The 22429-nt window shown below is 37.4% G+C and overlaps 5 protein-coding genes across 5 annotated transcripts; 2 read left to right on the top strand and 3 right to left on the bottom strand.

Moving 5' to 3' along the window:
• The first annotated feature begins 66 nt into the window (after nucleotides 1–66).
• Nucleotides 67–1477, top strand: MONOS_14089 (putative peptidylprolyl isomerase fpr4). The gene is made up of 4 exons (XM_067866860.1): nucleotides 67–138; nucleotides 190–208; nucleotides 259–396; nucleotides 449–1477. Coding segments are annotated over exons 1-4 (993 nt in total). The 5' UTR covers nucleotides 67–136; the 3' UTR covers nucleotides 1283–1477.
• A 13-nt stretch (nucleotides 1478–1490) lies between these two features.
• MONOS_14090 (putative translation factor) lies at nucleotides 1491–3594 on the bottom strand. The gene is made up of 4 exons (XM_067866862.1): nucleotides 3568–3594; nucleotides 3115–3482; nucleotides 2750–3043; nucleotides 1491–2615 (listed from the first exon to the last, which is right to left on the bottom strand). Exons 2-4 carry the CDS (start codon nucleotides 3480–3482, stop codon nucleotides 1811–1813), a joined length of 1467 nt encoding a protein of 488 aa, XP_067729416.1. The 5' UTR covers nucleotides 3568–3594; the 3' UTR covers nucleotides 1491–1810.
• A 34-nt stretch (nucleotides 3595–3628) lies between these two features.
• Nucleotides 3629–5040, top strand: MONOS_14091 (uncharacterized protein). Its single transcript, XM_067866863.1, has 7 exons — nucleotides 3629–3654; nucleotides 3715–3909; nucleotides 3965–4050; nucleotides 4126–4286; nucleotides 4333–4441; nucleotides 4496–4582; nucleotides 4634–5040. Exons 2-7 carry the CDS (start codon nucleotides 3738–3740, stop codon nucleotides 4907–4909), a joined length of 891 nt encoding a protein of 296 aa, XP_067729415.1. The 5' UTR covers nucleotides 3629–3654; nucleotides 3715–3737; the 3' UTR covers nucleotides 4910–5040.
• Nucleotides 5041–5644: 604 nt separating this feature from the next.
• Nucleotides 5645–7699, bottom strand: MONOS_14092 (putative oxysterol binding protein). Its single transcript, XM_067866864.1, has 7 exons — nucleotides 7488–7699; nucleotides 7215–7383; nucleotides 7115–7154; nucleotides 6902–7041; nucleotides 6678–6805; nucleotides 6138–6563; nucleotides 5645–6040 (listed from the first exon to the last, which is right to left on the bottom strand). Exons 1-7 carry the CDS (start codon nucleotides 7673–7675, stop codon nucleotides 5839–5841), a joined length of 1293 nt encoding a protein of 430 aa, XP_067729414.1. The 5' UTR covers nucleotides 7676–7699; the 3' UTR covers nucleotides 5645–5838.
• A 44-nt stretch (nucleotides 7700–7743) lies between these two features.
• MONOS_14093 (uncharacterized protein) lies at nucleotides 7744–22148 on the bottom strand (the record flags this gene model as incomplete). The annotated part of the gene is made up of 1 exon (XM_067866865.1): nucleotides 7744–22148. The coding sequence occupies one exon, from the start codon at nucleotides 22146–22148 to the stop codon at nucleotides 7848–7850; it is 14301 nt and encodes a 4766-aa protein (XP_067729413.1). The 3' UTR covers nucleotides 7744–7847.
• Between the last annotated feature and the right edge of the window lie 281 nt (nucleotides 22149–22429).

The raw sequence follows: 22429 nt of genomic DNA, 5'->3' as shown, positions 1-22429 counted from the left end.
AAGTATTTAAAGGAATGCTGTTTTCATTTTCAAGATTTATTATTTTTTCATTACTCACAATAATACAGATTGCACAGTGATACTAACTCAGGCGTGCGTTGAAGAAATCCCTAAGGAGGGAGAAGTTGTTCGTTTAATGTTTGCTTTTTGCTTTTATTTTTTAATATAAAATGTAATTTTTGTTTTTAGGATGAAAGATACTAATACGGTCAGCAACATTTATTCATTTATTTAGTCATATATTTTTTCTTATATTAGAACATGAAATATTCATTGGGAGTGCTATCTGCCTCAGTACCACAGATTCCAATAAATTTGCGTTTGACAGATAAAGATGTTAATATTGCAATGGCTACTGATGGTCCCGTTCCTGTGATAGTATCTGGATTTTCAGTGGTGTGCTATTATTTTGCATTTTACAATAATTATAAAGCTCTCAATGCATTAGACAAAAGATGTTGCTGAATATGATCTTGAAAATGGAACAATGAGCGCAAGCATGATGCTTCCTCCTGAATTAGGGATGGACGAATCTGACCTCGATGAAGATGATTTAGAAGATGAAGAAGATGAGGAAGAAGATGAAGAAGATGAAGACGAAGACGAAGAGGAAGAAGAAGAGGAGGAAGAAGAAGACGAAAAAGACAAAAAAGATAAAACAACAAAAGCAATTCTTTATAAGGAAAATCCTTTTGCAAAAGATGAAAAAGCGAAGAAAGCAAAAAAAGTTGCTGATTCAAAACAATTATCAGATAAAACTCCATTTACACAACCAGCAAAAGGAACTTTTGAACAGAAATCTGAAAATACGAAAAAAGAGCAACAAAAACCCGCACCAGAGAAGAAATCGAAAAAAGAAGAGAAAAAACCAGAACCAAAGAAGAATGAAAAGGACAACAAACCCAAAGCAGCATCACCAGCGCAGCCAGCAAAGGATACCACACAGCGTTTGAGGGGAGGAGTGATTGCACACGACGAGGTGGTCGGAAAGGGCAAAAAAGCGACGTCAGGAATGAGGGTGAAAATGCTGTATGAAGGACGCCTCAACAACGCGAAAGGAAAATTGTTTGATCAGAACAAAGACAAGAAGCATCCGTTCATGTTCAGACTTGGTGTGGGAGAAGTCATCAGCGGATGGGACATTGGCGTTGCAGGAATGCAGATTGGAGGCGTGCGAACACTCACAATCCCGCCAGAAATGGGCTACGGCGCACGCGGTGCTCCGCCAGACATTCCAAAAAATGCGACACTCTGGTTCCGTGTGCAGCTGGTGGACTGCTAAATGCATCTGAGTCAGAGCAAAAAGCTGATAAATGGAATCAATAGCAACAAAGAACAGTCATTTATTGGAACACAGTAAGTTTTTACAGAAGCATGATTGAAGGGAAAAAATCATCTCACGAACAAAATTTCCTTTTTATTCAACTCATTTTATTATTCCTCTTTAATCATGCAACATACGCGTTCTTAATGCACAGTCTTTTTTTTTCCAGTCTTGAAACAAGTTCACTGGAAATATGAAGAAAAACTTAGAAAGTTTTTAACAAATATCAAAGTTTCACAAGTTATTTTAATGATATCGCTATTAAGAACATCAATTAGAGAACAAAGAAAATGAAGAAAAAGAAAAAGAAAACTTGAATGCTGAAAGAGAGCTTTATTGACAAAAACAAAAGTCAAAAGAAATGTGATTTGGAGAGAATGCGAAGTGATAAATTAGAAAAGCATATTTCCAATTGTAGATAGAAAAAATTTAAAAAATTAAAAAGAAAAAATATTCTGCTTTATGAATATTTCAGTGAGCAATCATTTATTCAGCGCCTGTTGACTTTTCAGGGGCAATGTCAAGCCACTCGATAAGCGGCACGATCTGTTTCTTGAAGGAGTCCTTTCCCTTCGAACCAACACCCTTCTTGCTCCACTCTCTGATCACATCCTCTTCAATCACATCGCCCATGTACAGAATGTGTACCAGGCGCACAAACTCCTTCGTGATGGGAGACTTCTCGTAGCAGTAGTTCTGCACACACTGCATCAGACTCAGCTGCGCAGCCCCGCCGTGTGTCGGATCGTCTGCCCGCTCCACTTCGGCAAAGCGCTTCATCAGAGGAGGACCCCACTTGCGCACCACTTGCGCTGCAGCCTCTGCTTTCACCGACGCCTTCTTTGACTTCCAGTCGATGGTCAGCATCAGCCCTTCGAAGATCGACGAAAGAAGAATTCCTCCGTCCAGTCCGACCTCATCCTGCAGCTCAGTCAGCTCAGCCAGGAATTCATTCACTGCATCCTCCACACGCTGCTGCTGCTGCGCGCTGCGCTTCGATGCAACTGATGAAGATGTCGCTGAATCTTTCCCTTTCCCTTTCTTTTTGCTTCCTGCTGCTTCATCTTCCTCTTCGTCCTCATCATTTTCGTCGTTATCATCTTCGTCGTAGTCTTCCTCTTCTTCATTTCTTCGCTTGACAAATTCTTCCACCATGTTCTTGATTTTCTGTGCTTGTTCCTTCTTCTTTATATTTTGGGCAACAACTAAAAGTCCTTGTAAACCTTCCTTTTTCCAGTGCTCGGCAAATGCTTCTGGAGTTCTTTTTGGTGAAGGGAAGAAGTCCATCAATCTGAATATTTTAAATCATGTTAAAGATATAATTTTTTTGTTCAAGATCAAAGAAGAAAACAAAAAATAGATATTGTTGGCGTCATAAGAAAGATTTATTTGTAAAAAACAATAAGAAAAATGACAATGACAAACCTGTTCATAATTTTCCCTTCGTTAAGAAGTTTTACTATTGCAGAAACTTCTTGATTGCATTCAGTCTGAAGTGCTTTGAAAATTCCTGTTAATTGCTGCAACATTTGTCCTGATTCAATTGCAGCTTCGTTTCTCAACATTGCTTGCAAACACTCACGCCTTAAAATTCTGCATGCCAGCAAATGTGCAACAAGACTTTTTGTCGCCGTCTGATATTTTTCTTCGAGCAATGAAGATGAATTTAAAAGCATTTCAATCACTTTTTGAAGTGTTGGTTCCAAGAAAGGTTTCCTCCTAAACATTAACCAAAAATGCAATTAAAAAAATAATTTGAAATACGGAAATTTATGATGCAAAATTCAAACCTTACAAATTCACGAAGCAATGTGACAATTTCTGCTTTTAGTTCCTGAGGCTTTGGAAGTTCTTTTTTCTCAATGCCAAAAAATGATTGATTAATAGGAGTAACATCGTCTTCAAATTTCCCGATGCAAGCACCGGTGCCACCTGCAAGAAACAGGTCCCAAAAATACTCATCATATCGTCGGAAATCCAATTCATCTTCATATTGATCACAAAGCTTAAAAACATCATCGGGAGCCATTGACTGCTCAACGATAGCGCTAAGCGTTTCTTTGAAACCAGTTGGATTTGCAATAGTTTTTACATCTCGCTTCCTCTGCCGTATTACTACACCAGCAAGCGAAACTTTTTGCGGTTTGCTAGATGACATCTAATTATTATAAATCAAAAAATATTAAAAACAAACAATAAGAAACGTAAACGATAAAGAAAAAACGCTTTTTTAATTGACACACTTATAACAAAAACAATGGTACTGATCTTCTTTTCAAAATAAAATGGTTCAGATCATAAAATTTGCATTTTCCTATTTGAATAAAGATGTTTGCTCAATATATTACATGAGAATTTATTAAAAATTATATTTTAATGCTTCATGTTAGAAATAACTTATCAAAAAGGAAAAATGAGTTATACTTTTGAGCTTGATGAAGAACCTCAAAATACAGTCTCAGGACTTTTAGAAGAAGATTGCCTTCATGCTCCTGTTAAAATCTCTGTTGTTCCAAATATTTCCTGGATTGGAGGTGAACAAAAACCTCTTCCCGAATTCACTACACTTGTTATCGGAGTTTATGGTTTGAAAGTCTTTAAAATTTTCAAAGTTCAAATTATTTCATTGCCAAAATATAGGAATTGGTCATACATTTTTGCATTTTAAATTTGGATCACAAATACAAGACCATGCTATTTTTAATATTTCTCCAGACGAAAAACAAGTTTGTTGGACTTTCACATTGATTTTTTCTTTATAACTTTTGTACACGAAATTGCAATCATTCATTTTATTTCAGAATCCACATTCCCGAGGGAAAGGACCGAATAGTCCGATTGCTACACTATTCACATCACCAGAATACCCAAATTGTGCATTTTTAAGCATTGGCTATCCTGTTGAACAGATAAAGGCAAACCCATTTGCTAGAACAATTCTGGATATTGTAAAGCCAAAACAGTTTGTAAAAATTTTAATTAATTACGATTCTAACCGTTTGCATTAGAATTGTTATGCTGGATGGAATGGAATCTTTTTCTTTTCTTACATCGACAACTTTGGATGCTATACCAGATGAACCTTCTCTTTTTTATATAGCAACATCTGCATTTGATGTGTGTCAACTTCCTTTTTATTTATTATTTCATAACGAGCAAATGATTTTACAGAAAACTCAACATCCAAGTTTATCGAAGTTTCTTCAACTTGCCTCTCCACCAACGCTTGCTGGGCTTCCAGCTGCAATTATTACATATGTTTGCATTTTTGTACTTTATGTTAACTTATTTTGGTTTTTTATATCACAGAGCGAAATTAGGAAAATTCCAACAATTTCAATGATATCATTGATGACCAACGGAATTCTTTCATCGAGGAATTTGTCTGCACTTCGCCCGTCTCTTCTTCCAGAATTCACTCAAACACAAGATTCAGCAACAACATCTTCAACATCTCCTTCTTCGCTACCTTCGGCTTCCTCCTCTAAATCAAGTTTATTCACTCCAACTCCAGAGGAATTGAAACAAATGAAAGAGATTATCAAAATTAGTTCTTTTGGAAAAGGTAGCTCAATGTACGCATAAAAGAAAGTAGAACAAAAATTTATAATTTCTTCATTTTTGTTTTTAATGAAATTAATGTAAGATATTTTGTAATGTAATGCCACAAACTTTTATTACTTTACATGGGATAAAAAATAATATTGGATGATGATTAATAATTATTAAATAATTGAAAGTATTTAATTTTTTGATATACTTTATTCAATAATTGCATTTTGAAAATTATTCTTTATTTAAAAGAAATGTGTAAATAATTACGAAAGCATCTTTCATTTTTATAAAGGTATGCTAGAAAAGATCGTTCCATTTCTGTTTTATGGTTATGTGATCATAGTATGAAAATGAACAATGAACATAATGTTCCTTGAAGAAATTTTTATAATTTATTTTGCAGTATTTATGATAAAGATTTTTGTTTGCAATGATTGTCCGAAAGCCAAACATTTAGTTTTTTAATGGTGTGTAAAAATGTGGTGAGAAAGTGTTTTGTATAATTTTGAATAAATGATGAGCACGAAGTTTTTACATATCGGATATTTAATGAAGATAGCGTACTTCTAATGGTTCCTCTCTCTGATCTCTTCAATTTTAGTGAATTTTGTAATTTTTGCAATGCATTTTTGATTTTTAATTGATTTTTGACCCATTTTCCTCCTTTATCCTTTTTTGTAGAAATGCTTGAACCTGTAAGAAAAAAAATTTTTTTGAATTCGAAATAGCTTTTCATTTCATTTTTTTTCAAAAACAAAAATAAAATAAAACACAATCAACAAAAGTTTTATTAATTGTTTCTTTCAAAAAATTAATATTTGTGTTTGTTATGTATATAAAAATATTGAAATGGACTATCCGCAAAGTTACTGCAATAACTACTTTTAATGCAGCAACTTTCAGGTTAACAACTAAAATTCATGTAAGATGAGTGAGTTTTGATCAAAACAAGTGTGATCTTACGTTTTCCTTCCATATCCACTAAGTCTCCAAGATGCCTCTTGTCTTTGCTTGTCTTCCATTTCTTCTTTTGCTTTTTGTGCCTCGTCAAGCTCTTTTCTAGCGAGATGCTGAAGATCTTTGCGAAAACGGCAGTCAGATGGAAGAGGATTTTCAACAGGCGTTGGAGCAATTGGTCTCATCAACCGAACATCCCAATATCTGACGCCAGTGATTTATCATCACAGAGTGTTGTTCGGCAGCAAATGAAAATTTCAAGAGAAAGTGAAATTTAGTCAACAATTTATTTTTAACACACCTTTTTTTATCCCAATCAATGAACCCAAGCCAGGTACCGAAGCAAGTCGATAAAACAGTTTTCTGTGAAGCAATGCTGGATGGAAGAGGTGCAACAGGAGCAGATAACGTGGCAGATGCTGCAACCGCCTTCATCGATGTGGCATTCATCAGAGGATAGCGGCAGATCTCTCCACGGAAGAAGTCACTTGGCAGAGTCTTGGTTGGCTTTTTGAACCAGCTCGTGACAGACCCAAACCAGCTTTTCTTGTCAGGGTTGAATGTGATCTGGCACTGAAGCTGATTCTTCACATCTCGGAACGTGAGTGTGCCGTTGTAGTGGGAATATCGTTGCCCGTATATGTATCCTGTCATGTGAAGATTGGGCCAGTCAAATTCAATGGATGATCCATCTCGATACTCCACACGCTGCGGTCCAAATTGATGACTGAAGCATAACATCATCGCAAAGAAGATTAAGAAGATAAATAAGGCAACAATTTGAACATAAAGGATACAAATTACACAATAATAATAATAAAAAATTAATAAATAAGTATACGCGCTGATTGAATTTCCTTTAAACATTGCATGATACTCTGCTGAGCCAGTGAAAGTGAATCTCTTAGCATCGTCGGTCATTAGCCAACTTGATGCTGGAGGATGATGTGTAACTTGCTCCATGTACAACTTTTATTGAACAAATGATTCATAATAAACATTGCAAATCACATATATTTAAAGGCAAGATTATGAAAATACATTTGAATAAGGAAAAGCATATACATTAATTCCACCAGGGTATGTAGCTTGATAAGTTTCTCCAAGAATAGGGTTAAAAGGTTTAGCCTGAAGAACTGTGAAACGTAAACCAGATATCATCCAAGTGCAAAGAAGCCTCATCCTTTCAACTGGATCAGTTGCATCTAACATAAAACGAGAAATCAACAATATTTTTATAAAAAATAAAACGAGTTTCTTTTTTTTCTTTTGACAAACCAGCAGATTGAACCAAAAATGACATATTTCCCCATTGATCCTGTCAAAAAAGATACATTCGAGAAAATGAGATAGAAAATCCTTTAAAATATCAAAAAACCGTGATCCTCTGAAGATAAGAACGTGCTTCAAAGATACGAACAGGAAGTGAAATGTTCATAAGTGATTTCCCCATAAGCAAATTCTTACCAGCGCTTTTCGCTAAAGAACCAACAACTGAACGCTGATAACGAATCAAAACAGGATCGTTTGTCAAATGTCCAGAAGGTCTTTACAAGAAAAACAAAAAACAAAAAAATTAAAATTTCATTTCAAAAAACAATCCAAAAAGAAAAAATAAACATCATAAATGCAAAACAAATAAAAATAGAACCTATCTTCTTTCAAGAAACTATCGTCAATTTGTTCAGTTTCAATCAGAGGCTTCAATTCAACGCGGCGAGAATCGTCAATAGAAACTGACTCGCATTCTTGTTGCAGTATTTTTTCTAATTGTTTTGGATCTTCTTCATCTTCAGGTATGTCAAGTCCTGGGCTAATTGATTCAGCTGGAGTTGCCATTGCCGAGAAATAGATTTTTATTCTGGACACCCAACATTACTAACAGTTGGTTGTTTTTTTGGGGAATGACCGATCAAAGATTCTTTTGAATAACAATGTTACAAAAACGTTAACGTAAATAGATAATTATTTGGAAATGAAAAAATAAAAAAATTAAAAAGAATTTTTGTATTTATCCATAAAATGGATCTCCTTCTTCGATTTCTTCTTCTTCTTCGTCACTATTCAATTCATTCGTTTGCTTTTTAATTTTATCTCCGTCATTATTTTGATAGTTTTTCTTCTCTTCCGTTCGTGCTTTGTTCAAAGCTTCAGTAAACAAAATTGGAGATTCCACATGCTGAGGGCTGAGAAGTTGATTAAATAATTCCATTGATTGAACGGTGACTGTTGTTTCAGAAAGATCATCTTCTCCAACAGTGCTATCAATAGCATTTTCTGCACTTTCTGGTTCTTTGCTATTTAGATCATCAACATCGCTGTGAAAAATGAAGCTTTCTGATTCTTGTGGTTCTTTTTGTGCAGATGCAAGTTTCTTTCCCTGAATTTCATTCTCTTTGGAAGGCTTTTGCTCTTTTTGAATAAGAACGGAATTGCACAATTCATCCAACACTTCGTCCAACATCGAGTCAATGATGTTTTCCACTTCTTTCTCTATTTCTGGTTCGTCAATCTGTTCAGATTCTTCCTCTGTCTCTTTCTCTTCTTTTTCTTTTTCCATTTCTTTGTTCTGTTCTTCCTCAGACTCACTTTTGACATCGCTTCTTTCACATGCATCATCAACAACAGAAGTAGTTTCACTTTCTTCCGCTTTATCTTCTTCATTTCCATTGACTTTTTCTTCTTCTTTCTTTTTCTCTTCTTCTTCCCTTTTCAATTTTTCCTCTTCTTCTCTTCTCTTTCGTTCTTCATCTTCTCTCTTCTTTCTCTCCTCTTCCTCCTTCCTCTTCTTCTCTTCCTCTTCTCTCTTTATTCTCTCTTCCTCCTCTTTCCTTTCTTCTTCCTCTTTCTTCCTCTTCCTTTCTTCCTCTTCTTTCTTCTTTCTCTCTTCTTCTTCTCTTCTCAATCTTTCCTCCTCTTCTCGTCTAAGCCTTTCTTCTTCCTCCTTTTTCAATCGTTCTTCTTCTTCTTTTCTCTTCCTCTCTTCTTCTTCCTTCCTTTTTCTTTCTTCCTCTTCTATTCGCAAGCGCTCTTCTTCTTCTCTTTTCAATCTTTCCTCTTCTTCCTCTTTCTTTAATCTCTCTTCTTCTTCTTTCTTCATTCTTTCTTCTTCCTCTTTTCTCTTCCTCTCTTCCTCTTCTCTTTTCAATCTTTCTTCTTCTTCCCTTCTTAATCTTTCCTCCTCTTCCTTCCTCTTTCTTTCTTCTTCCTCTTTTCTATTTCTTTCTTCTTCATCTCTCTTTTTCCTTTCCTCTTCTTTCCTCTTCCTTTCCTCCTCCTCTTCTTCCTTTTCCACAATTATCTTTGCACTTTCATCTTCATTCTTCATTGGAGCCTTTTCGCTTAATTCTTCTTCTTCTTTCTCTTTTTTCTCTTTCTGCAAATTGACCTTCGCCAAATCAGATTCAACTTCATCCAAAACGCAATCAAGCAAATCGTCAACAATGTTGCTGGCACATTCATCAGCCATCTTTTCCTTTTCTGCTTCTTCTTCCTCTTCTTTTCTCAGCCGTTCCTCTTCCAATTTCTTTTCTTCCTCTTCTTTCTTCTTTCTTTCCTCTTCTTCTTGTCGCATTTTTTCTTCCTCATCTTTTCTCAACCGTTCCTCTTCTTCCAGTTTTATTCTTTCTTCTTCTTTCCTTTTTCTCTCTTCCTCCTCCTTTCTCAATCTCTCTTCTTCTTCTCTTCTAATCCTTTCTTCTTCCTCTCTCTTCAATCTTTCTTCATCTTTCCTCTTCTCCTCTTCCTCTTCTTCTTTGCGTTTTCTTTCTTCCTCTTCTTCTCTCTTCTTCTTTTCTTCTTCCTCTTTTCTCTTCCTCTCCTCCTCCTCTCTCTTCAATCTTTCTTCTTCTTCCTTTTTTCTGTCTTCCTCTTCTTTCTTCTTTCTTTCTTCTTCTTCCTTCTTGACTTTTTCTTCTTCTTCTTTCCTTTTCCTTTCTTCTTCTTCTTCTTCTTCTTCTCTTCTCAATCTTTCCTCTTCCTCCTTCTTCTTCCTCTCCTCTTCAGCTGCCGCTTTTGTGGCTGCTTCTTCCTCTGCTCCTGCTCTGGACAGCTCTTGCAGCTGCCTTTCCAGCTGTGTCTCTGTCAAATCGCTGATCGAAGTATCATCCAGATCATCATCATCTTCGTTATCTTCTTCATCTTCGCCTTCTTCCTCACTTTTATCTCTTTCATCTCTTTCATCATCTTCATCTTCACTTTCTTTTGCCTTCCATTCATTTTCTGATTCTTTTCCTCCATTTTCTTCACTCAAAGAAGTTCTGCTCATTTGCTGTTCATTCTTTTTTGTTTCTTGTGTTGTCTTCTTCTCTTCCTCAATCTCCTCAAAAATGTCGTTAAATAGTTCGTCAAAGAGATTCTCAATTAAACACTCAATTTCTTTTTCTTTCTTTTGATTCTCTTCCTCTTTCTTCCTCTTTTCTTCATTCTCTCTTGCGATCCTTTCCTTTTCCCTTTCCTTTTCTATTCTTTCTTCTTCTTCTCTTCTTCTTTTTTCTTCCTCTTCCTTTCTTAATCGTTCTTCTTCCTCTTTCCTCTTCCTCTCTTTCTCTTCTTCTTCCTTCCGCTTTCTTTCTTCCTCCTCTTTCCTTTCCCTTTCCTCTTCCTCCCTTCTCCTTCTTTCCTCTTCTTCTTTGCGTTTTCTCTCTTCCTCTTCTTTTCTCAACCTTTCTTCTTCTTCCTTTCTTTTCCTCTCTTCCTCTTCTTTCCTTACTCTCTCTTCTTCCTCCTTCCTTTTTCTTTCCTCCTCCTCCTTTCTCAGTCTTTCTTCTTCTTCTTTCTTCTTCCTCTCTTTTTCTTCCTCTTCCTTTCTTAAACGCTCTTCCTCCTCTCGCTTTATTCTCTCTTCTTCTTCTTCTTCTCTTTTCAGCCTTTCCTCTTCTTCCTTTTTCAATCTCTCTTCTTCTTCTCGTCTTATCCTTTCCTCTTCCTCTTCTTTCTTCCTTTTTTCTTCTTCCTCTTTCAGCTTTCTTTCCTCTTCCTCTTTTTCCTTTTCTTCTTTCATAGAAGCCTCTTTTAATGAATTTTCATTCTCTCCATTTTCTTCATCCAAATTGTTTTTATCCCTCTTTTCATTCATTCCCATTCCATCAATGTCTTCTTTGATTTCATGTTCTGCTGCTTCATCCTCAATCCAACCATCTTCTTCTTCTTCATCATCATCCTTCCATTCATCAGATATTTCACTTTCATCGTTCGCTTCATCATTTGCCTTTTCTTTCTTTTCTTCTTCTTCTTCTTTCTCTTCTTTCTTTTGATCATCCTCCACTTCTTTTGTCTTCTTCAATCTGTTGTTTTCCTCCTCTTCCTTTTTGTCTTCGGTATTCTCCTCTTCCTCTTCAATTGACTCATCCAAATGGAACGATGCCTTTTTTGCTCGTCCAAAATGAATAAAATCGTCATCGTCTTCATCTTCTTCGTCATCTTCACTTTCTTCATCATCCTTAAATTCATCTTCAGGATTCTCCTTCTCTTCCTCTTCCTCTTGTTCTTTTTCATTCATCTCTTTCTTTCCATTCATCATTTCATCTTCTTTTGCCTTGTCTGCTTTTGATTGAGAAATTCCTTCAAAAGTGACATTCTTTTCTTCTTTTTCGTCTGAAGAGCCTTTTTCAGCCAAAGGAACATCTGCTGCTTCAAAGTCATCTTCATAATAGTCAAAATCATCTCCATACGATTCTTTTTCTTCATCATTCTTCTCTTCTTTCTCTTCTTTTTCTTCTTTCACTTCCTTCTCCTCTTTCTCTTCTGTCTTCAATTGCTCTTGTTGATTGCCATCAGAACGTGTTGCATCATTTATTGCATTGTCAACAGTCTCTTTGTCATTCTCTTTTTGCTCTTCTTCATCATTTTCCTTTGTCACATCGTCTTTTTCTTTCACTTCTTTGTCTTCATCAACTTCTTCAAAGTCGCCCCACTCTTCTTCTTCTGAATTCTCTTCATCTTTTGCTCCTGATTCGTCTTCTTCGTCTTCTTTTGCTTTGGAAAGCGCTTCTTTATTTGCAGAAATATCATCTTTTATCCCACTTGGCTCATTCTGTTTATCATTCTTTTCTTCATCTTTTTTATCTTCTTCTTCTTTTTCTTCTTTTTCTTCTTTTTCTTCTGCTTCCAGATTAAACGATGCTTTTGATAACACATCTCCAAATGGATCCATATCTTCACTTTCTTCATCAAATTCCTTTTCATCTTCACTTTTATCTTCCTTTTCCGTTTCTTCATCTGAATCATCGTCTTTCAATGATTTGGTTGTTACTTTTTCTTCTTTCTCTTCTTCTTTTTCTTTTTTGTTGTTTGTTTCTTCCTTTTGAAGATTAAGTTCTTCTTCTTGTTTAGCTGCACTCTTTTGTGATTTAATTGTGTCTTCAAAGAAATCTGATTCATAATCTTCATCAGCCTCTTCTTCTTCTTCTTCTTCTTTATCTTTGTCTTCTTTTGCTTCATCACTTTCTTTGTTTGTATCATTGTCATCTTTTTCTTTGTTATCTTCCTCTTTCATCGCATCTGCATCGTCCATCATATGAGGCTCCTTAAATGGTTGCTCGTCATCTTCATCATTCCATTCAGAATTGTCTTCTTCTTTCTCTTCTTCTTCTTCTTCTTCTTCTTCCTTCTTTTCAACTTCATCAAATTGTTTCGTCTCTTCATCTCCTTTTTTTGGTGAAGGCTTAACTTCTTCTTCTTCTTTTTCTTTCTCATTTTCTTTTTCTTCTCCTTCTTCTTCATCTGATTCATCGTCCAAGCTGAACTTTATCTTTCCTCTCCCCAAAATATTCCCAAAAATGTTGTTTTCATCATCATCTTCATCACTATCTTCATATTTGTTGTCTTCAGCTTCTTCTTTATCTTTCTTTTTAGATTCTTTTTCATCATTTTTTGTCTCATTTCTTTCGTTCTCTTCTTTGTCTTTATTTCTGTCTTTATTTTCTTTATCTTCTTTTTCTTTATCTTCATTCGACAATTGCTTGTCCGAATCAACAAAGTCTTCTGCCTTTTCATCTTCATCTTCCCAATCGTCTTCATAATCCTCTTTCTCTTCTTTGTATTCTGATTCAGCATCACTCTTTTCTTCATCTTCTCTTTCCTCATCCTTTTTATCATTCTGTTTTAATTCCACTTCTTTCTCATCTTTCTCATCTTTCTTTCCTTTCCCTTCTTTTTCTTCCTTATCATCTTTTCCATCGTCATCGTCATCGTCATCATCATCATCATCATCCAAACTCCATTTGAATTTCATCCCCATCATCGGAGACACTTTTGCTGATGTTGTCGAAGATAGCGTGTTGCTCAGATCAACAAAGCTTCCATCCAACTGATCTTCTTGTTTTTCATCTGCCTCTTTCGAATTCTGTTCATTTTCTTGTGTTGCAGATGCAGTTGCAGGGGAATTGTTATTTTTCTTGTCAGAAGAAGAAGAAGAAGAAGATATTTTGATATCAGCAAATGGAGAAATGTCATTTTGAGTGTCTTCAAAGTCTGAATCAACAAAAGAATTGCCATCACTTTCTTCTTCATTGCTCATCTTCTCTTCGACATCTTTGGATGGTTCAGTTGGTTCTGTTGGCTGTTTGCTTTGTGTTTTGTCTTCGTCAACAAACTCTTCTTCAAAATCATCGCTATATGCATCTTCATCTTTGTATTCGTCATCTTCATCTTTGAATTCATCTTCATCTGTTTCCACTTGCTTTCCTTCATTTATCTGTTTGCTTTCTCTTTCATCTGCATTTTCTTCATCTTTCTCTTCATCTTCATCTTCGTCTTTCCATTCGTCTTTCGTCTCTTCCAATTTGTCTGCTTTGATTTCATCTTCATCCACAAAGTCATCGTCTTTGTCTTCTTCATTGCTCATGCTCTCATTTTCTGTTGATTCTTCTTCCTTTTCTTTTGATTTTGTTGCTGTTGTATCAGTCCATTCAGAATGCTCATTGTCTTTGTTTGTCTTTGGTGGCATTGCAGTTCCATTTTTCTGTTCATTTAGCTTTTCTGTCTGATGCTCCTTTTCTCTTTCTGAGTGCGATGGAATCTTTTCAGGCACTTCTTTATTTGCTCGTTTCTTTGCTTTCTCTTTCTTTGCCTTTCTTTTTTTATGCCTTTCTTTTTCAGATTCAGATGATGATGTCTTTGAGGAGGATGAAGAAGAGGAGGATGAAGAGGAAGTTGTTGATAAGGAAGACACTGACATTTCCTCTGAGCTTTCTGCTGATTCGCTTTCTTCCTTCTTTCTCTTTCGTTTTTCCTTCTTTTGCTTTCTTTTTCTTTCCTTCTCTTTTCTCTCTTTCTCTTTCTCTTTCTCTTTCTCTTTCTCTTTTTTCTTCTTCTTCCTTTCTTCGTTCTCTCTTCTCCACTCTTCTTTTTCTTTCTTCATTTTCGCCTTTTCTTGTTTAATCTGCTTTATCATCCTCCTCAATTCATTCAATTCCTTCCCAACTTCTTCTTTGCTCGCCTTCAATTCTTCTTTGCCATCCTCATTTCCCTCCTTCCCCTCTTCTTCCTCTTTCTCCTTTTCTCCTTCCTCTTCGTTTCCTTCTTCCTTTTCATCTTCCTCCTCATCAGAATCTCCTTCATCTGTCTGCTCCTCTGAAACTGCCGCTGCTTCTTCCCCTTCCTCTTTCAGTTTGTCCAGCGCCTTGCTGATTTCCCTCTCTTCCTTTTTCAGCTTCATCCACTCTTCCTTCTGCTTCAGCAGAATCTGCGTGGCTGCAATCATCTGCTTCGCAATCTCCTTCTTCTGCCGCAGCTGCTGCTTCGTCTTTTGGATTGAGCTGAAAAGCGGAGTGACATTTTTCATCAGAACATTCAGAGGAGCATTTGAAGACGCAACATTTGTCTTTGTTTCAAGTGTTGCATTCGGACTGCTCTCAGCAGTTGAGGATATGCTTGAAGATTGGAATGGATCCAATGATTGTGAAGTTTGTTCTTTTTTATTTCTTTCAGAAGAAAATCCATCCTTTTCACTTTTTTGTGTCTGTTGTGAAGCTGATGTTTCATTCAATTCTGTTGGAAAAGCAATATTTGTTGAAGAATTCTTTTCCTTTTGCATTTGTTCCAATTCTTTTTCATCATCTTTTTCTTTTCTATCTGTTTTGTTTCCTCTTTCCATTTTTTCCATCTTCTCCATCTTTTCCATCACATCATGTAATTGAGGATACAAGGCATCCAGTGCTGTGATTGACTGAGGAGGCACTCCTTCTTCAATCATCTGCTCTTTCCTCTGTTTGAATGCAGAGAGAAGAGCAACAAAAGATGGATCAGACAGCAATGAGTCTTCATTCGAAGTATTCATTGCATTTTCTGATGATTGATCTGAAGATGATGATGGAATGGATGAGGCAAATGGCGAAGGAGATGAAGATGATGACGAAGCTGAAGAAGAAGAAGCAGAGGCAGAGGCAGATGCAGAGGCAGAGGCAGATGCAGACGAAAAAGCAGAGAATGAGGAGGAGAGAATAGGAGGAGGAGGTGGTGGAGGTGGCAGAACAAGAGAAGAAGAAGCAGACGATGCAAAAGAAGAAAACGAACTTGCAACAGATTGCATCGGCAATGAGGAATCCAAATTATCCGAATCACAACCAAATTCTTTGCTTCTTTGATTATTCGGAGAATGCTTATATCTGTTGTCTTTGTGTGAATTCTGTGAAACATTCGATGAAGTCAATGAATCAGGTGCTGATAAATGTTGACTTTGAGTGAATTGAGAAGGAGGAGGCGGAGGAGGTGGAGGAGACAAACCATTTGCAGAAGCAGAAGATAGTGCAGTGAATAAAACAGAAGCTGAATTTGATGGAGTTGCGCTATATTCATCCCATTTCTGAGAAGTCGTTTCATTCAGAGGATGTTCATTTGATGCTGTTGATGAATAAAATGAGGGAGAAGCAAAAGAAGAAGAATAAGAGGCAGGATAACGAGAGATGCCAGCAGGATGTTCAGACACAGACAGAGTTGATAAGTCAGTTGGCTCAAGAGCAGAAGAAGGAGACAAAGCAGTTTGATTAATTGAATTCTCTTCTTCTCCTCTCGAAACATTTGATTTATCAGAAATAGCAGCAGGAGCAGTGTTGGCTTGCTGTTTCTGATTATTCTTGTCCTCCTGCTGAAGAAGAGGAGTTTGTTCTGTTTCCAAAAAATGCTGTGATTTTGGAGGAGTCGAAGTGGCTGCCACAAGAGACGATGAAAATTGCACTCTTTTTTTGCCTTCTTCAGAAGCGGCTTCGTTTCTATTTCTTTTTGAAATATCCTTTTTCGAATTAAAAGAAGGAAACTCATCTTTTCCATTTTCCCCTTTCTCATCTTCCACATTCGATGCCTCTGCTTCCCTCTTCCTCTTCTTCTTTGCCTGCTCTTCTCTCTTCCTCTTCTCCATCAGAATGTTCATCTGCTCTTTCTCTGAATCTTCCCTCAATTTCTCGTCTCGTCTGATCTGCTCCATTCTTCTCTCAACAAGCGCTTTCAAAGGCGATTCTTGCGATTTCCCTTCTTTTTGGCCAAAAAGCTTGGGAGATAAAGTGATTCGCGGAGAAAAGAGCTGAGAGCGAAACACAGGCGGAGAAATTGCAGTCGACGATGGAAGAGTTGAAGAAAGAGAAGAAGAAGAAGAAGAAGAATCTTTATTTGCAGTGGAACGCATTGTTTTTGAAGCAAAAGGGATTTTTTGTGAAGAAAGGGACTCTTCGCGAAGCTGATTCAGAAGCTGTCTTCTTTGCTGTGTGGAATCTCTGAGCGAATTCTGTTCAATTTCAAGAGGAGAATTCTGAGCGGATGAAACATCTGCATTTAAAGAAGGATTTGATGAATGAAGTGGATCAAGAGAAGGGGAAGAAGGGGAAGAAGAAGAAGGAGGAGAAGAAGAAGCTGATGACTTAATAGATAAAATGCTTGGAGAAGGAGAAACAGATCGAAGTGGATTGTCAACAAAATCGTGTTTGTGTGAAGCAGAAGAACGCGACAAGACTAATGGCTGATGTTGCGATGCTTGCTTTGAAGAGCCACGAAGAAGCGATGAAGTTTTATCAAAAGGATAAGTAGATTGAACAGAAGAAGAAGAAGAAGCAGAAGAATGCATTGCAGATGGAGCAGTTGATGAAAGCTGATTTTTGCTTCCATTATTCCCTTTTGACTGTGGCAGCATCTGACTCCTTTTCCCTTTTGGCCTCAATGCCATCCTCCAAAATGACATTCCATCATCCAAAATGCCACTGGAAGCAGACTGCTTTCCATTTGGTTTCAATCCAATTTTTCTGTCTCTCTTTTGTGTTGCCTTTCTTTCTTCTTTCCTCTCCTTTGACATTTTCATTGATTTCCCTTCTCTTTCATCTGACTCACTGTTTGTGCCTTCGCTGCTCACATCTTCTCTCTTCAGCACTCTTTCGCCTCTCAAAAGAGCAGAACTCAACTGCATCACTCTCTCCTGCGCTGTCTTCTTCCTCTTCATCAAACCTTCTTCTCTTTCTTCTCTTTCATCCTCTTTCTCTTCTGCTGGTGTCATTGCCTGTTCTCTTAACATATCTGATTCTTGTGTCGTCTGAAGAGATGCAGGCGTGGAAAGAGCAGAAGCATTTGCATTTGGATGAATCGAAGAAGAGAATGAAGAAGGCGAATGGGCTGAGCTGTATTGAAGAGACGGGGTTGACAGAAGAGAAGAGGAAAGTGGAGAATGTTGAGGAGAATTAAATGAAGATGGATGAGGATGTGAAGCAGTTTGTGCAGAAGAAGAAGGCGATGAATGTGAAGGCGGAGGAGGAAGAGGAGATGCAAAGAGAGAAGAGAAAGAGGATGGATTGAGCTGTGTGTCGTCTAATGCAGAGTCATTTCCTTCCTGTGGCATTTCATTGACTGAAGAAGAGACACGATGAAGTTGAGGCTGCTGTGAAGGCAAAGACAGATGAGTGGGAAATGAGGGAGTGGAAGAATGAATTGAACGAGCATTTGAATAAGATTGAGGTGACTGAGATGATTGAGATGACTGTGGAATAGAAGACAATGGAGAAATATGAGAAGGATGTGATTGAGCTGTATGTGCCATTTGTGCAGTCTGATGATCAGAAGAAGGAAAGGCCGTTGCGTTGTCACAAAATGGATGAGAAAGATTTGGCTGGATTGTGTTGTCTGCAAAAATAGGGAGGTCAGTTTTGCCAAGTTGCTTCATCGTTAAGTTAATTTCTTGATCTTTCTTTTGCTCTTTCTTTTCTTTTTCTTTTTCTTTTTCTTTCTCCTTTTTCTTTTTGGCTTCTGTTTTGTGCTTTTCTTTTGAAATCTTCTCTCTTTTATCATCAGCTTTTTCGCTTTTTTCATCAATTTTTTCTCTTTTTTCCTTTTTTTCCTTTTTGTCACTATCTTTTTTGCTCTTATGTCTTTCTCTCGAATCTTCTTTTTCTTTTTCTTTTTCCTTCTTCTTTTCCTCCTTCTCTTTCTCCTTCTTCTTCAATTCTTTTTCATCTTTTTTGTTATCTTTTTGGATTGGAGATATTTTCACAGCTGCTTTTTTGTGTTTTTTTGCATCTTTTTCTTCGACATCTTTTTCTTTCAAATTTTTTTCTGGCAATTTTTGTGTTGCTTTCTTGTTTTGTTTATTAGAGTCAATTTTTCGAATTGTCAGTTTTGGCTTGCTTTCAGAATGAACTTCAGATGTCTTCTGAATTGGAATGTTTTTATCCTTTCTTTTCTTCTGCTCAAGTTTCTGTTTCTCATCTTTTGTGCCTCTTTTTTCAATAGATGCTTTTGGACTTTTCAACTCCTCTATTTGCTTATATTTGATGAATCGTTCCTTTGACTCAATTTCTTTCTCCTCCTCCTCCTCCTCCTCCTCTTCCTCTTCTTCTTCCTCCTCTTCTTGTTCATTGTTGTACTGCTGCATCTGAAGCAATGCCCATTGCTGTTGCATCATCTGCTGCATTTGAGCTAATTGCAATTCATTCTGTTCTTTCATAATCTTCTCATTTTCCTGTCTCAACCATTCTTCATCTGCTCCATTCACATATGCAATATCTTCCTTAAATCGTTCATTGCCTCCTCTTTCTCCTTCTCTTCCTCTTTCTCCTTTTCTTTCTCCTTCTGTTTTGTGCACTCCAAAAGGAAGTGCATCGAGTGGAGGAGCAAGTGACGTGCGCAACGAAGCAATCGGCTGGAAAGACGAAGGAAGTCCAACAGCAGACAGACGAGGTGTCAAAAGAGAGGCAGAAGAGCGAGGAGAAAAAGACTTTGGGGAATCAGAATGTGACAGAGAAGAAGGAGAAAGAGAAGGAGAATGAAGAGAATGAAGAGAAGGAGAAGATGAATGATCAGAAAGAGATGGAGAGTGGTTGTGCTTCAGACTCAAATCAGATAGCTTCCTTTTGAGTGACGATTCCAAATTGGGTGATTGTGAAGCAGATGAATGAGATGAATGAGATGAAGTGAGTGAATGCTGAAGTGCTCTGGCTGAATGAGATGGAGGTGTCTGAATGGCTGAAGTGGAAAGATCGCTTGATGAAATAAAATGAGACAGAGAATGAGAGTGAAATGACGATAAAGAGGGTGAATGGGAAGAGGATAAGGAAGAAGAGAGAGAAGAAGAGAGAGAAGAAGAAAGGGGTGTTTTAATTGAGTGATGTGAAAGAGAAGTTTGAAGTGAACTGTGCAAAGGTGAAGGAGATGATGAAGGAGAAGGAGAAGGAAAAGGAGAAGGAGAAGGAGAAGGAGAAGGAGAAGGAGTCGTTATATTGCTTGATGCACTCGAATTTAATGACTTTAACAGTTGGAACTGAGGCTTTGTCAATGAAGAAAGTGCTTTGCTTTCGTCTTCAGAAGAAGAGCCTTCAGTCAAAAAGGAAGAAGAAGAAGAAGAAGAGGAGGCAAAATGAAGTGCGAGTGAAGGTGAAGTTGCTGACAATGCTGTATCAACATGAGATTTACTCGTAGATGGAACTGGAGACGAAAAGGAGGCAGCTGGTGTGCTTTCAGAAAGTGATGCTGGATGAGTCTTCAGCAAATTTTGTATTTCAGACGAAGACTGAAGCGTTGGCTCTGGACTGGCTGAGAAAGGAGGGGTCGGAGAAAGCTCAATGCTGCCCTTCTGCTCTTCTGCATTGTCTGCATCAACATCAACATCGGAATCAGTGTCAGCATCAACATCAGATGATTCGTCTTTATCAAGAATTCCTTCTAAATGACTAGAAATGCTGGCATTTGCTCTTTTGAAGCTTTGTCTATCTTCCTTTTTGTTCTTGTCTTTTTCGTCTTTTTTTGCCAAAGGCGATCTTTTCGCTGAATATGTTTCGTTCTTTTTCTTTTTTTTCATCAAATCATTGTAAAACTTCTTTATGCTTTCTGCATCTGAATGGCCTCTGTGTTTGTGAGAGTCTTCTTTCAATGCTTTCTTCCCTTGTCTTTTGCGTTCCTTTTCTTTTGAATATTCCATCGAATCGCTTTCTTCAGAACTGTCGCTCGAGGATTCAGAGCGAGAAACAGCAGAATTTGCCAAAGAAGAAGAAGAAATGGAAGACAAGGGCAATCCCAAATGTTTCACAGGTATCGCACCTTCTGTTGGAGGAGGAGGTGGAGGAGGCAGACGAGACGAGGAAAGACTATCAACAGCAGAAGAAGAAGACGGAGAAGCAGGCAGATGCTGCGAGGTAGCATTGTACGACGGTGGTGGTGGGGGAGGCAGTTTGAATGGGATGGGCGTGTTGGCAACAGAAGACACGAGAGGGGAAGAAGGAAGTGGAGTGGATGGATTGTCGAGTCTGAGCTGGTTGTGGTAGGCGAAAGGGAAGTGATAAAGTGTGGTGGATGTGATTGGCATGCGCGGGTGGAACAGAGCTGGGTCATGAAGTGTGCTCTGAGGAAATACTGGGGCTGGGCGGCGGTTGGAGGAATAGATCATCGAAAGAGAGGGAGTCTGTGTGAATTGGAGTGAAGGCTGCTGCGACTGTATGTCTCGGAATGTCTGCAGGAAAGGAGAGGGAGAAGGGGAAGGGTAGTAAGGTGTACCGTTGAATGGAGAGTATGCAGACATCTGAACAAGATGGGGAGGGACAGCTGGCTGTTGGAGACCAGGCTTCATAATCGAAGGTGTATGCAGTGTAGTTGGAGTGTCGATGACGAATCGGGTGTCTTTCATCAGTGCTGTGTTGGGTGGAGGAGCTGGTTTTTGATAAAATGATTCCTGTTGGCTGTGTGTAGCGCTGGCTAATGGATTTGCATGTTTTCTAGAATTAGCAGTACGATGTCTGTTTTTGATGGAATGATGCCGCTTCTTTGTTGAATGCGCTTTTGTTTTATAAGAAGAAGAAGAAAAGGAATCTGAATGTGAATATTCTGATGTTGAATTGCTTGTAGATGGAGAAAGTGAATGACTGTCAATAGAAGATGTGTGTGAGTGAAGTGAATGTGGTGAGCGAGAAGAGGAGGAGGTGCTGTGATATGCATCTCTTTTCTCTAAAGGAGAGCGATGCACGTGGTGTTTGTGATAATGCAAGGGGTGATTGGAATGAGGAATAGCAGATTGCCTCTCTGAATTCTTGAAAGATTTTGCAGTGCGGCTATTTTTATGTTTGTTGCGATGGGTGTGTGATTCAGCAGTTGAATGAGAATGTGAATAATGTGAATCAGACTGTTTCGATGACAAATGAGGAGATGAAGAAAATACTTGTTCTGATGCTCTAAAAGAAGCAGAACGAACCGACGATCCATCCAAAGATGATGAAGCTCCGACTTGATCAGTTATGCGAAGATGCTTCTTTGGGATTCTTTTCGGTGTACTTTTTGAAAGTTTTCTTTTATTTGAATTTTTCATGCCAAAACTGTTTCTTTCTGTTGCTGGGTAATTTCTTTGTATTTCTTCTCCACGTACTTCTTTTTCAGAGTTATCGTTCACTGAATTTAAGCTATCGATTGGATTTAACCCTGACGTGGTCTCTTTTTTCGAAAATTGCTGTTTTTCAATTATTTCAGGATATGTAGTATTATCGTGAATTTCTGGAAGTTTTTCAAACTTTATAGTCTCCACTCGATGGCTCATTTGTTCCAATAAACGAGGAGGCTCTGGAATTGATATTTTCATCAAATCAAAAATCGAAGAGCTCGTTGAGTTTGTTTTGTCTGAATCTCCAAGAAAGTCACTTCTATGAAAAAATGAACTTTGAGAATTTGGCTTGTCAATATTTTTGCTGTGTTGCTCATCTATTAAGGAATCTCTTTGTGCTGAGCTATCACAAAGCTTTGGACTATCACTCGTTTTTAAAGAAATTGCTCGTGTTTCCGGAGTTTCAAAGCTTCCAAAAAGGAATGCTGGATCATCAAAAGGAATCTGACGCGAAATAAATTCTGAACTTCGTTCCATAAAGCCTATACAAATTGTGTAAAAGCAAATAAGCAAAATTTTCACTTATTTCAGTTATAATTGAAAGTAAAATTATACCAGAAATGATATGAGTATGAATATATTTTTTCCGCTTGTGTAACTTATAAGATTAATGAAATAAATGATCCTTTCTTAATAAAAGTGCAATTATCCGATATTTTTAAGATAAATAAAAATTGAAATGGGTCAGAAACTTTTTTTTCTCCATCAATCAACAACATTTAAAAAAAAAAACTGAGACAAATTAATATCTATATAAC

This window comes from Monocercomonoides exilis, assembly GCF_001643675.1.
Source record: "Monocercomonoides exilis strain PA203 chromosome Unknown scaffold17-1647472, whole genome shotgun sequence".
Lineage (NCBI taxonomy): Eukaryota > Preaxostyla > Oxymonadida > Polymastigidae > Monocercomonoides > Monocercomonoides exilis.
This window is presented reverse-complemented; position numbering and strand designations above follow the sequence as displayed.